The following is a 12,231-nucleotide window of genomic DNA, read 5'->3' as shown; positions in this document are numbered from 1 at the left end:
GTAGTAAGATTGATGTGAAAGGAGAAAAACATGCAACTGCATTCATTTATTGTTCTGACTTAAAAACATAAACCACTTACCAAAAAAGGAATCTTCATTTAAAGTGACCTATTGACACAAGCAAAGTAGACAGATTAGGTTATGACCAATGTGAAGAATAAAATTCCATTACATGTGACAGTAGTTTGCAAATTATAAGAGAAAGCAAGTGGTCATTTTAATATTAAAAAGTAATTACACTCTAGTACATCTATAGGATAGAATTTCATGGAGCGAATAAAAATGGCATTAGAGAATAATACTTAATGATATGGAAAGGTATCCATCACTTACTGCTTTGTGGAAAAGGATACCCAACTGCAAGGAAAATGGTGTGATATTTTTGTGAAAATCAAAATGTCTATGAGTTTGTGTGTGTACAAAATCACACCCTACGGCAAAACAGTAAAGTTTTGTCATCTCTGGGCTAGAATATTTATTTTCATCTTTTTCCATGTAGACGTTCTCCAAGTGTGCTAAAACAAACTACTTTTCTGACATTTATAATCAGAAAAAAAGTGAAGTTTTAAACCCTAATGCATAAAATGATAAAAATAGAATTTTCTCCTCTACTAACAGGGAATTGTTACTGTGTTTCATCATATTCTATGCTTTTGGATGACTTCACTTATGTAGATGCACAGTCAAGTATCACTAGATACAGAGTGCAGGGGAACATGGACGACCATCCATCTAATCCAAAGGGAAAGCGATGTCATAGTTTGGGTAGAGTACCGGTAGCACATTAGTTTTAACTCTTCACATGAAAAAAAAAAAGTCCTGCTATAGAATTTGGGAAATTTGTTTAACACTACCCATCTATTTGATGATCTCCGAAATTCTTTCCAAATCTGTGTTTCTATGCCTCTATGAATAATAACTAATAACAGCTATACAGTATTAAGCATTTCAATGCATCAATCACTTATACAGTAGCCCCCCACCCCTTATCCATGGTTTTGCTTTCCACGGTTTCAGTTACTCACAGTCGACTGGAGTCCGGAAGCAGATGACCCTCCTTCTGACAATATATCAGAAGGTCAGCAGTAGCCTAACACTACCTCACAAGCCCACATCATTCACTTTACTTCATTTCATCACGTAGGCATTTTATCATCTCATATCATTACAAAAAGAAGGCGAGTGAGGACAGTGCAATAAGGTATTTTGAGAGAGAGAGAGAGACCACATCATATAACTTGTATTGCAGTACAGTGTTATAATTATTCTATTACTGGTCATTGTTGTTATTCTATTTCTGTACCTAAGTTATAAATTAAACTTTATCATAAGGATGGATGTATGCATAGGAAAAACATAGTATCTATAGGGTTATGTCTTATCCAAGGCTTCAAGCATCGAGTAAGGGGCTTGGAACGTATATCCACTCCCCCTTCCCTTTACTGTAGTATGCCAAGTCTTGTTCCAATGGCATTATACACACACGGTGTTCTTTGATACTCACAAGTTCATCTACAGACATCATCATACCCATTTTAAACATGAAGACACTAAAGCTACCAAGATGACTTAAAAATACACACACACACACACACACACACACACACACACATATATATATATATATATATATATATATATATATAATTTCTGATAGCTTGCTTAAGTTTCTAAATCTGTTTCTATCTTTCCACCAAATCTGGGCTCTTTACTACTATCTTACTCCAGGACCGACTTTTCAGAGATCACCAGCTAGCTTGGACAAAAAGAATCTGCCATCAGAACGGTTTTGGGAAGGAAACAAGAAAGTTGTGGTGAGCCCGGGGTGGGGCGGGGCGGTGGGGGGGGGGGGTTGGTTGTGACAACTGCAGGGCTGGATTCAGGATGAGGTAGATGAAAGGTTCAGAATGTTCCCCATCTTTCTTGCTGGCCTCAGTCACCGAGGGAATCCGTGGATGGGCTGAGGGAGCAGCCCAATCATTTGAACATGGATATTGATAAAACCTCCAACATCTATTACCACAAATGACCTCACTCCATTTGCCAGGGTGGAAAGCTCCTACCTCACCCAGTGTGAATGTGAGGGCGTGTGCACGTAAGCGTGTTACGTACAAGGAAAGAAAATACTGTTTAGTGGGTTTTTTTTTTTGCCTTTTTAAAAACCATCATATAGTTAATATTTCAGGTCTCAACTAATATTGTCTGTAAAATACTTTAAGCTGATTAAATTAACTGCTCTGTTTTAGCTCTATCCTGTCCACAGTCTTCTCAGTGGATGAATATTTCAAGATTTTGCTCTTTCATTTATTTGTGAGGTGACTTTTGGCAAATTATTTAGACTTTCTGAGTCTCTGTTTCTACTTCTGAAAGTGTGGTAACAGTACTTACATGGATTTTAAAGCATAAAAGTTAAAGTAAAAAATATTTGAAAATTCTGATAATAAAGCATTGGATAAAGTACACCATGAGTAGTAATTTTATTTCTTCCTAATAGACTCAAGAAACATGCTTTAAGGTTTGCAGCATCCAACTGGTGTCAAAGAACTGACTTTATTAAAAAAAGAGAAAGTATATGTTGATATATCAACTTCACAATGAGGTAAATAAAATCTAATGCATTTAAACTCTATTACAGATGTCCCAACACATTTATTGCTTAATAAAGAAAAATCCTAAGAGTAGAGAGCTGAAATTTTTCAAACTAAATCTCAGATTGTAGAATTTGACGCACTCTAATGCTTACAATTGTTTAACTACCTACTTATAATGAACCACTTAATTATATGTGATTGGTCTAGTTCTCTTTTTTTTTCTGATTTTTTGAAGTTTATTCACTTTCTCTGTTATAAAATGAAGTCTTTCTATAATTTTCTAAAAACAATAATAATGAAATGTTATGCTGAGTTGCTTTAACATTCTTTGAGTTAATTTCAAGAATATTATCTTTTGTTTTTTTTTAACAGTCCCATGACAAAAAATAAGGCACTACTCCAATATCAGTTTCTCAGGCAAATGTATTCATAATGACCAGGGAGACTGAATAACTCCACAGGTCTCATAGCTAAAAGTAACATATTTCAGTTATTTTAAAGTGGAAAAATCTTACATGTGGCAACTTATGGTAAAATATCTTATTCTAAAAGTTCCTGTAGCCACAAGGAACTGAAAAATTTGGAGACAAAATAAACCCTCTAAATACAGCTGATACAATCACAAGATGAAATTGACAAGAACTGAGTATATCACTCATTTGCTAAAAGCATGCATCAGGAACTAACAGTTAAAGATGTATCAAACCAGGCCCTCGGGAGATTACAACTTTGCATAACTTCTAGTTTTGGGGGAAAAAAAATATACTGCTAGCATGCAACGAGAGAATGAAAGATTACTGCCTTGTGATATTTTTAGTGTACATTTTTTCATGTTCTTTTATGTTTTTTGGCATTAAGCTATAGAATACCATCCCCGAGTAAGGTTTTGGATGAAGTCCTAAATTAAATCCACAAAATAAGAAACAGGCAGGACATTGCTGATCGGTTCCAGATCTGAATAACATAAAATGAATCCTCTTAACATAAAAAATAAACTGGAAATGTTGATTTTACCTTTTATGTCAGTGCGTAAATGAAGCATTTTTCGTATTTTAGAAATGAATGTGAGTTACCTCCTTAGCCCCCAGTTAAGGTAGTCCAAATGAGTAAATATCAATTTCAAGTATATGGGCAAAAAAAAAAAAAAAAAAAAAAAAAAAGATTTGATTCTTCTGAAGACTCATTTGCATTTTCCTGGAATTATTTGTTGTGTTTATGATTTATGAGACCTTTAGATGAACCTGAGAGTTGGTTGAGAGAACAGCACCTAATTGTTCCCACAGCTCCAGAGAGAAAGAGCTTTGCAAGAGAAGTGCTCCTACAGGAGATGTCTCGTTTGCAGCAGGACTCAATTCTTGGTTCAAAGCTATGGTATTTGGGCTAGTTAAGCACGAATCTCTCTCCCATTCCATAGGGAATGAGCTGGGCAGTCCCTGCTCCCCACGTCCACCTGCACTTCGTTAGAGAGCGGAATGCTCACATGCCACCACCCCACAAGATCCCCACAATGACATAACTCCATGCAGAGACTGGCGTGACTGGGCTGGGTTTCCCCCCCTTCAGCTCTTGTATCACTAAGAATCTGGCAGCCAGTTCCGTCCTGACAGAGTTCACAGCATATATTGGTGGATTCTTGTCCATAGTGCATCTGCTTTAAGAATTAACGAAAGCAGTATCAAGACAGTAAGGTAAGTGCTGTTTTAACTATAGCACTGGGGATGCTGACTGTTTGGGACAGTGTTTATTGTAACAGGAACAGAAGAAATTCCAGAGCAACATTGCCAATTGCTACTCAACAGCAAATCCACAGTTTTGAGCATTTACTTTCACATTTTGCTTAATATGCTTTCCATGATTTAGGGATTTGAGATAAATTTTATATAGTATATGTTGTACTGCTTGGCAATGGAAGTTATACAAAGTTTCAAAATTGGAATGAGACACTACTTAAAACTGAACATAGTAAAAAAGTTTGGCATTTAAAATGTTTGTTATTTTATGCTAATTAGTTATATACGTTAGTGTTGTTAAGACCCAATTTTGAAGTGAAGAAAGGCCATTTCAATTAGCATTCAGAATACTTTATATTGTTATAATTTGTTACAATTTACAATGAACATGTTATAAAAATGTGAGCTAAAAGACTCAGACATGAATCACATTTCTATTTTGTTAATTTCAAAGATCTGATTTTTGGATGTACGTCTTAAAAAACATGTTTTAAAGAAATTCTGGGAAAGATGATTTACTTTTTGAGAAAAGCATTTCCTCCATAGCCACAGGTATTTGGAAAAAAACGGGGAAAAAGTACAGAGCGCTTTTGCCTCATAGTGGAGTCATTATATGGTTACAAACTCTCTTTGAATTCAGAGCCCTTGTTTTTACTCTGCCAAAAAGTATGGAAGCATTTTTTCATTACTATTCAATACTCATATTATAGTAAGTATTAGTTTTAGTGTATACTCAGTTTAAACAAGGTGGAGGTTTTTTAATGGAGCAAGACAAATCTTTACAACATTAACATATTACAACTTAAAAGAATCCTGTAATTACATTAAAACTATGTAATTGTTCTCATGGCCAAGTCCTGTCAGCTAAATTAAATGATGCCGTTGTAATCTTAGGGAATAATTTCTCGAGAATCTGGCTACGTGTTACATTATGTCAGCTATCAGAGTGATTCCAACAACTTTTCTAGGGTTTCATCTGCTAAAATAAAGTGCCTTATAATTTCAAATTGAAGCAAAGAAAAGATGTCTCAATTTCTCATGCTAAACATTCCTACTCATCCCAACCAATCTAGGCACATAAGTTTGTACCATATTTCTCGCAAGAAGATATATTATTTTATGGTATATAGTGGAATGTGGATGCTGCTTCACATTATGATTTCCCTTCCAGAGTTATCCTTCAGACATAACTCTCCACTCTACAAAAGCCCAACTCTTTACCTAAACTGCTAACCCTTTATTTCCCCAAGCAATTGAAATATACTTTATTGAGCCTCACCTTAGAAACATGTTCATATGAGAGGATCACTGTTACAGCTTATTTTTAATTTATATTCTCAAGGTTGTCCTTTCCTACATGGTTCATAATGCCACTGTTCACAGCAGACTCTCCTCAGTTCTACCTCTTTTCCACTTCCACGCTGTGAGAGCACTAAAATCCAGAGAAGTGAGCCATGCCTTCCTAAATTTTGGCATGAAGCAGGTAGAGAACTGGTGAGTTACTGAGAAAGGACAATTTTAATTCAAAACTTGAAAATAATAGATGTTTTCTACCAGTTGGATCTCTTTACGGGTTTAATTATTTTTTAGAATTTGTGACATTTCTCTGACTAATTAAAAGCACGTTCTAAAACTAATATACCAAATATTAATTTCGGAAGACAGTTGTGTAATGCACCTAAAGGTATGGAATAGTAAAGACAAGTCAAGATAATACACACACACACTCACGCCCACCACGAATTCTGTTCTTCCTCCTCAGCACCGACAATACCCAGACATTTTTAAAGGAATGTACCCTCCCACCCCTCCGCACACACACACATAGATAAGAATAGCTTTCCTTCAGGCAAAACCACAGATTGCCCCTATTCCCAGGGAGGGTCTTCTTAATGAGATATTTTAATGATGGTGAATGGTAGGGTACAGGGTACAGCTTACAATTGTCTTTTCATTTTCATTTTTTCTGGTTTTGAAGGATGTTCTGAAGCAGTGTACTAACATGGTGGCTAGTGGGCACCACCCAGAAACCTATTGCAGGAAGGCATTTAATTAAGGAAGGACCTAGAGAGATTGACTGTCGGGCCTGGCTCGTCCAGAAGGGGGCGCATGTGTATGCAATCTGACCTGAAACCTGTTAACCACCCCAGAAGTTGCACAAGTACATCCTTTTCCTGACGCTTAAATACAGATTAAAAAGACATCATTAGATGTCCAAACAAACTATAAAATAATAAAATACACATTTGCTAATGCATTTAACATTGCAAATCCAACATCCTTTACCTGAAAGTGTGCTATTTTATAATAATATGTTTTCACTTTATTTAGGAGTCAAAGCATTTGCCAAACATGAATCTAGGTGTGTTTATTCTCCTCTTGGCATTAACTAGTGGTGCCAGCGGTTATTACTATGACGATTATGATTTCCCTCTATCGATTTATGGGCGATCATCACCAAACTGCGCACCAGAATGTAACTGCCCTGAAAGCTATCCAACAGCCATGTACTGCGATGAGCTGAAATTGAAAAGTGTGCCGATGGTGCCTCCTGGAATCAAGTATCTCTACCTTAGGAATAACCAGATCGACCATATTGACGAAAAGGCCTTTGAAAACGTCACTGATCTGCAGTGGCTCATTCTAGATCATAACCTTCTAGAAAATTCCAAGATAAAAGGAAAAATTTTCTCTAAACTGAAACAACTTAAGAAGCTGCATATAAATTACAACAACCTTACGGAGTCTGTGGGCCCACTCCCCAAGTCCCTGGTGGATCTCCAGCTTACGCACAACAAGATAACGAAGCTTGGCTCCTTCGATGGACTGGTAAACCTGACCTTCGTCCACCTCCAACACAATCAACTGAAAGAGGATGCTGTTTCAGCTGCTTTTAAAGGTCTTAAGTCCCTCGAGTACCTTGACTTGAGCTTCAATCAGATGGCCAAACTGCCTTCTGGTCTCCCAGCATCTCTTCTAACTCTCTACTTGGACAACAATAAGATCAGCAACATCCCTGATGAGTATTTCAAGCGTTTTAGTGGGCTGCAGTATCTACGTTTATCGCACAATGAACTGGCTGATAGTGGAGTACCTGGAAATTCTTTTAATGTATCATCCCTGCTTGAGCTGGATCTCTCCTATAATAAGCTTAAAAACATACCGACTGTCAACGAGAACCTTGAAAACTATTACCTGGAGGTCAATGAACTCGAAAGTAAGTAGAAAGCTGTGCCTGTACGTGACTGAGGTTTCCTCAAGTTTTTACATGCCTGAACTGTGCAAGTAAATATGGTCTCTGGCTCCATTAACAGAAATGAATAAACATGCCAATAAAATATCTATCCCTCTAATTCAAATATAGAAGAATTCTAGCTCAGTTATTTGTTCAATGTTTGGCCTTTCTTTGGAGTGCCCAGATCAGAAACCATTAAGCTCATAGGACTTGAATACAAATTTCTTCAAATTTAATATTTTGGGCTAATTCATCCTGCTGTGTTAGCTCTTGATATCTGTTATCACTTGCCTCTGTCGTGATTTAGATTTCTGTCCGACATTTATTTCTTGGCAAGGTCTAGCTGGAGGAGGAACAAACAAGTCCAAAAGAGGGATGGCCAGCAGAAGCTTTCAAATGTCCCTCCTGCTTATCTCCAGAGCAGTTCACATATATTCGTGGTCTCCTCTGACATCTTTACTTGGGACTCCACATATTACGCTGCTCTTATGGACCATCATCTATCTCTGTCATCCGTGTCATGGTGTGTGTGGTCTTCACAGTGTTATTTGAAGATGGTGAGGAAGATTAAGGAGGAAAGGAATAGGAGCATCTGGGTGGCTCATTTGGTTAAGTGTCTGACTTTGGCTCAGGTATGATTCGTGGTTCATGAGTTCAAGCCCTGCATCACTCTCTGTACTCACAGCTCCGAGCCTGGAGCTTGCTTCGGATTCTGTGTTTCTGTCTCTCTGCCTCTCCTCTGCTTGAGTTCTCTCTCTCTCTGTCTCTCTCTCTCTCTCTCTCTCTCTCTCTCTCAAAGATAAATAAACATTAAAAATTTTCTTTGAAGAGTTAAGGAAATCGATGAGGGTTCAGAATCTTTTTTAATAGTATGAAAGAGCTCCTTCTTTTATACACAACACTTAACCTCGTTTGATTTTTCCAATTTCTCCTTCCTTTCTCCTGCTGCCATTGTATACTTTTTATTTATCTTCTGGGTAGGAGTTTGACCTGATCCACTTGGGCTGTTCATGTATTCTTTAGGTCTTTTGGGACATTTATCAATTAAAGCCATACGGATTCAGGTGGGAAATTGAAATTCACCACAATCCATCTTATTCTTTAACAAAGGTGGCAGGAGAGAAAACCTACAGTTCACGGACAAAGTTGTTTAAATCAAAAGGCAGGTGGGAACCGTTGATTTACTTATAAAGCAATCATATCTGCAAAGTAATCTATTAAAACTGAACATCTTTATGCCATGAAAGTTGGTTCTTTTGTCATATTGGATAAGGATACTGACATTTCCATCCAAAAAATTACAGTATGACTTATTAATATGATACTTTGTGATTCAGCAACAATTTTGTGTAACCCCTAGTAGGGTTGGGGTGTTTTCAAGAGGGAGACCATGACTGCCAGATCTGAAATGCCACATATCCTTTCTTGTGTCTGGAAATCTTGCTTGTCATACCATATAGAGTAAAACGATCATAGCTGAACCCTTACAGTCATTTCTAGTGGAAAAATCACTCTGTAGCAATATATGGTCCCATATTATAAACATTTGTGGTCAGGAGGAAGGATATTCAGAGATCCCAAAACGCTAATGGGATTTAAGATACTTAAGGGTTGAAGAAACCCATTAGATTTGGTTGGTGGAGGTCTATCCATGTGAATGGGGCTACCTCATACTCTGAGACAAGAAAGGGAAGACACACAGATGCAGGAAAATCTGGAAGTATAAAGACCAGGATGATTACAAGAAGGAAGAGGTGATATAGGAGATGAGAAATGTGGTCCGTGGAAGAAATGCCAGTGGTCACTCAGTGTCAAGCTGAGCTTGAAACCACACACAACTGCCATCTGAATGTGAGTGTTTAGTTACTCTTATTCCTTTCTCATCCTTGACATTTAGGTATATCCATTTCAAGTATTCTTGTTGTTTGACTTTGCATGTTTGCAATTCAACTTATTTTGCTACATAATAATTATGGATAGCAATTGTCCACATTCTCTTAAGATACAAAGAGCCCCTTCATGTTTTTCTAATATTAAGAAATATATGGTCAAAGAGTATTGTCCTATTTCAAGCTTGCAACTTTAAGCTCAACCCAGTCACAGATTTCCCTAATTTGGAAAAGAGGGCAAACTTAAAAGGACATCAATAGTTATTTGGCACATATAGTGTGCAGTACTGTGGGCGAAGTGGCTTCCATACCAAAATCACTTCAGTCTTCATGTAACACAGTGTGAAAGATACGTTATAGCTAATAAGAAGATCAGATAAATGTTCCAAAGTCACCCAGATGATCAATGGCAGAGATAGAAAAGTAGTATCGGCCCAAACCCATGTTTTTTCCATTCCTCCATGCTTTCTCAGAGATAGGTGCCATAAGATCCCTGAAATTTGACTGATGAGTTAAAGACAACATCTTAATGGAGAGAACAGTGTGTTGAGCTCCACTGAAGTCATTATTAACTACAATTTAAGAATGAAAGAAAATAACAATACAGGGGACCAGATAAGTCAATCTGAAGTGGACTTGAGCAAACATAAGCAGTTTCTATGTACACACCTAGATCATGCAATCTAAAAGCAGCCTCAGTTTCTACTCAAAACTAAATCAGTTTTTCATTTGTGGCAGCTTTTCTTCCACAGAAGAAAAGGACATGAGCTCTGATCATGGACATTCTATGATTTGCTTTTGGCTTTGGGGTTTTGAATTATCGTCATGAAGGGTGGTTGTTGGAAAACTCTTCAGAGGTCATCTAGTCTCTTATTTTAAGATGCAAAACCCCAACATGTTTATATTGGCGAGATTGCTCACACAACAGCACCAATCTTAGACTTCTTCAGCTAGACTAAACATTTCAAAAGAGTGCTCAGATAATATGACAGATTAATTGAATGGCTTTTAAAATCCAGTGTTTTTAAATGCAGATAGGATAATAAGTTCTATTCTCTCAAACATTCAACTGAATGTCCTGATCTGCCATAAGTATTCTTAATATTTTTTTTATTTTTTATTTTATTGTTTATTTAGTTTTAATTCTTTAAAATATTTATTCATTTTTGAGAGACAGAGAGAGAGTGTACGAACAGGGGAGAGGAAGACAGAGAAGGAGACACAGAATGGGAAGCAGGATCCAGGCTCTGAGCTGTCAGCACAGAGCCCAATGTGGGGCTCAAACCCACGAACAAGGAGACCCTGACCTGAGCCAAAGTCAGACCCTTAACCGACTGGGCCACCCAGGTGCCCCAATTTTGTTATTTATTGTAGGAGAGACAGAGACAGCATGAGCAGGGGTGGTGCAGAGAGAGAGGTAGAGAGAGAATCCCAAGTAGGCTCCACGCTGTCAGCACAGAGCCAGATGCAGGGCTGAAACTCAGAAAACTATGAGATCACAACCTGAGCCGAGACCTTAAGAGTCAAAAGCTTAGCCAGCTGAGCCACTCAGGTAACCCTCTACTATAAGCATTCATTGCTAAGTATTGTTGTGTCATTTGGTAGCCTGAAACACTCCTGTAGTAGTTCCAAATTCAAAGATCTATCAAGTAAGTGGGAAGGACTTTTAATAGACATTATTATGGATTGGAGCATTTTTTAAGTGATCAATTCAAGTCCATGTACTAAAAAAGTAATGGACATTTTCTATTCTTTAATTTCCAGAGTTCGAAGTAAAGAGCTTCTGTAAGATCCTGGGACCATTATCCTACTCCAAGATCAAGCATTTGCGTTTGGATGGCAACCGTCTCACGCACACCAGTCTGCCCCCCGATATGTATGAATGTCTACGTGTAGCAAATGAAATCACCGTTAATTAATATCTACGAATTCCAATTCTATTGAGGTGGATCCCGGAGCAACATTTTATGGTTATGTTTGTGTGTGTCAGTTTTGATAGTATTCATTTTTGTCGCTGTTTTTACTTCCATGAATTTTAAATTCTGAAGGAAATGTTTTGTAAACATTTTACTCCTTTTTTTTTTTTTACAAGAAAAGATGAAAGGCAGGCCTATTTCATCACGAGCACAGACACAGACACACACATAGACAACAAACTTATGCTTTATTTGTAAATTTAGTATTTTCTACATCTCTACTGTCAAATGATGTGCAGAATCTTCTACTGGTTACATGGAAGTCAGCCCAGCATTATAATTCCTAAATCAACTCAATGTGCCAAAAAGCATGGGCTACCCACATATGGATGTTTGGTGTCTTGAACCAAATTTCAATGTTCAGATTTGTTTAGCTAAAAAATAGGTGGTAAATTTTGAGGCTGATGATTTTGCAAAATACTAGACCAAATCCTTGAAGCCCCATACACATAAAGTGATATTTTTGGTATTAAGGATTTATATGGTTACCTAATGAAACTTTTCTTTTCTAGAATTATTTTTTACTCTAAGTCATGTGTATGTTTCTTTTTAATCATTTGCATGTTATGTTTAACAAGCTAATAGCAAAATAAAACACGGCAAATGGCATCATTGTGCTTTCTTTTGGAATTCATACCTCTCATATATAAAACAATAGATAAAAATTTTAAAACCATCTTTAACCTGCAATATTTTACTTATGTTGAATAGAGTTTTTCACTAAATAAATTGTCTGCTTCTAGCATCCAGTTGCAAACATCTTTGAAACACATCTTACAGTATGTACTTAAAAGTGTGCAGATCTGAATT

General features: G+C 37.0%; 1 protein-coding gene across 1 annotated transcript; it reads left to right on the top strand.

Moving 5' to 3' along the window:
• The first annotated feature begins 4,130 nt into the window (after positions 1 to 4,130).
• On the top strand, positions 4,131 to 12,030 carry LUM (lumican). The gene is made up of 3 exons (XM_007085614.3): positions 4,131 to 4,279; positions 6,653 to 7,538; positions 11,210 to 12,030. Exons 2-3 carry the CDS (start codon positions 6,674 to 6,676, stop codon positions 11,362 to 11,364), a joined length of 1,020 nt encoding a protein of 339 aa, XP_007085676.1. The 5' UTR covers positions 4,131 to 4,279; positions 6,653 to 6,673; the 3' UTR covers positions 11,365 to 12,030.
• Positions 12,031 to 12,231: the final 201 nt, after the last annotated feature.

Source organism: Panthera tigris, chromosome B4 (assembly GCF_018350195.1).
Source record: "Panthera tigris isolate Pti1 chromosome B4, P.tigris_Pti1_mat1.1, whole genome shotgun sequence".
Classification (NCBI taxonomy): Eukaryota; Metazoa; Chordata; class Mammalia; order Carnivora; family Felidae; genus Panthera; species Panthera tigris.
The sequence above is the reverse complement of the archived record's forward strand: the minus strand, read 5'-3'. Positions and strand labels throughout refer to the sequence as shown.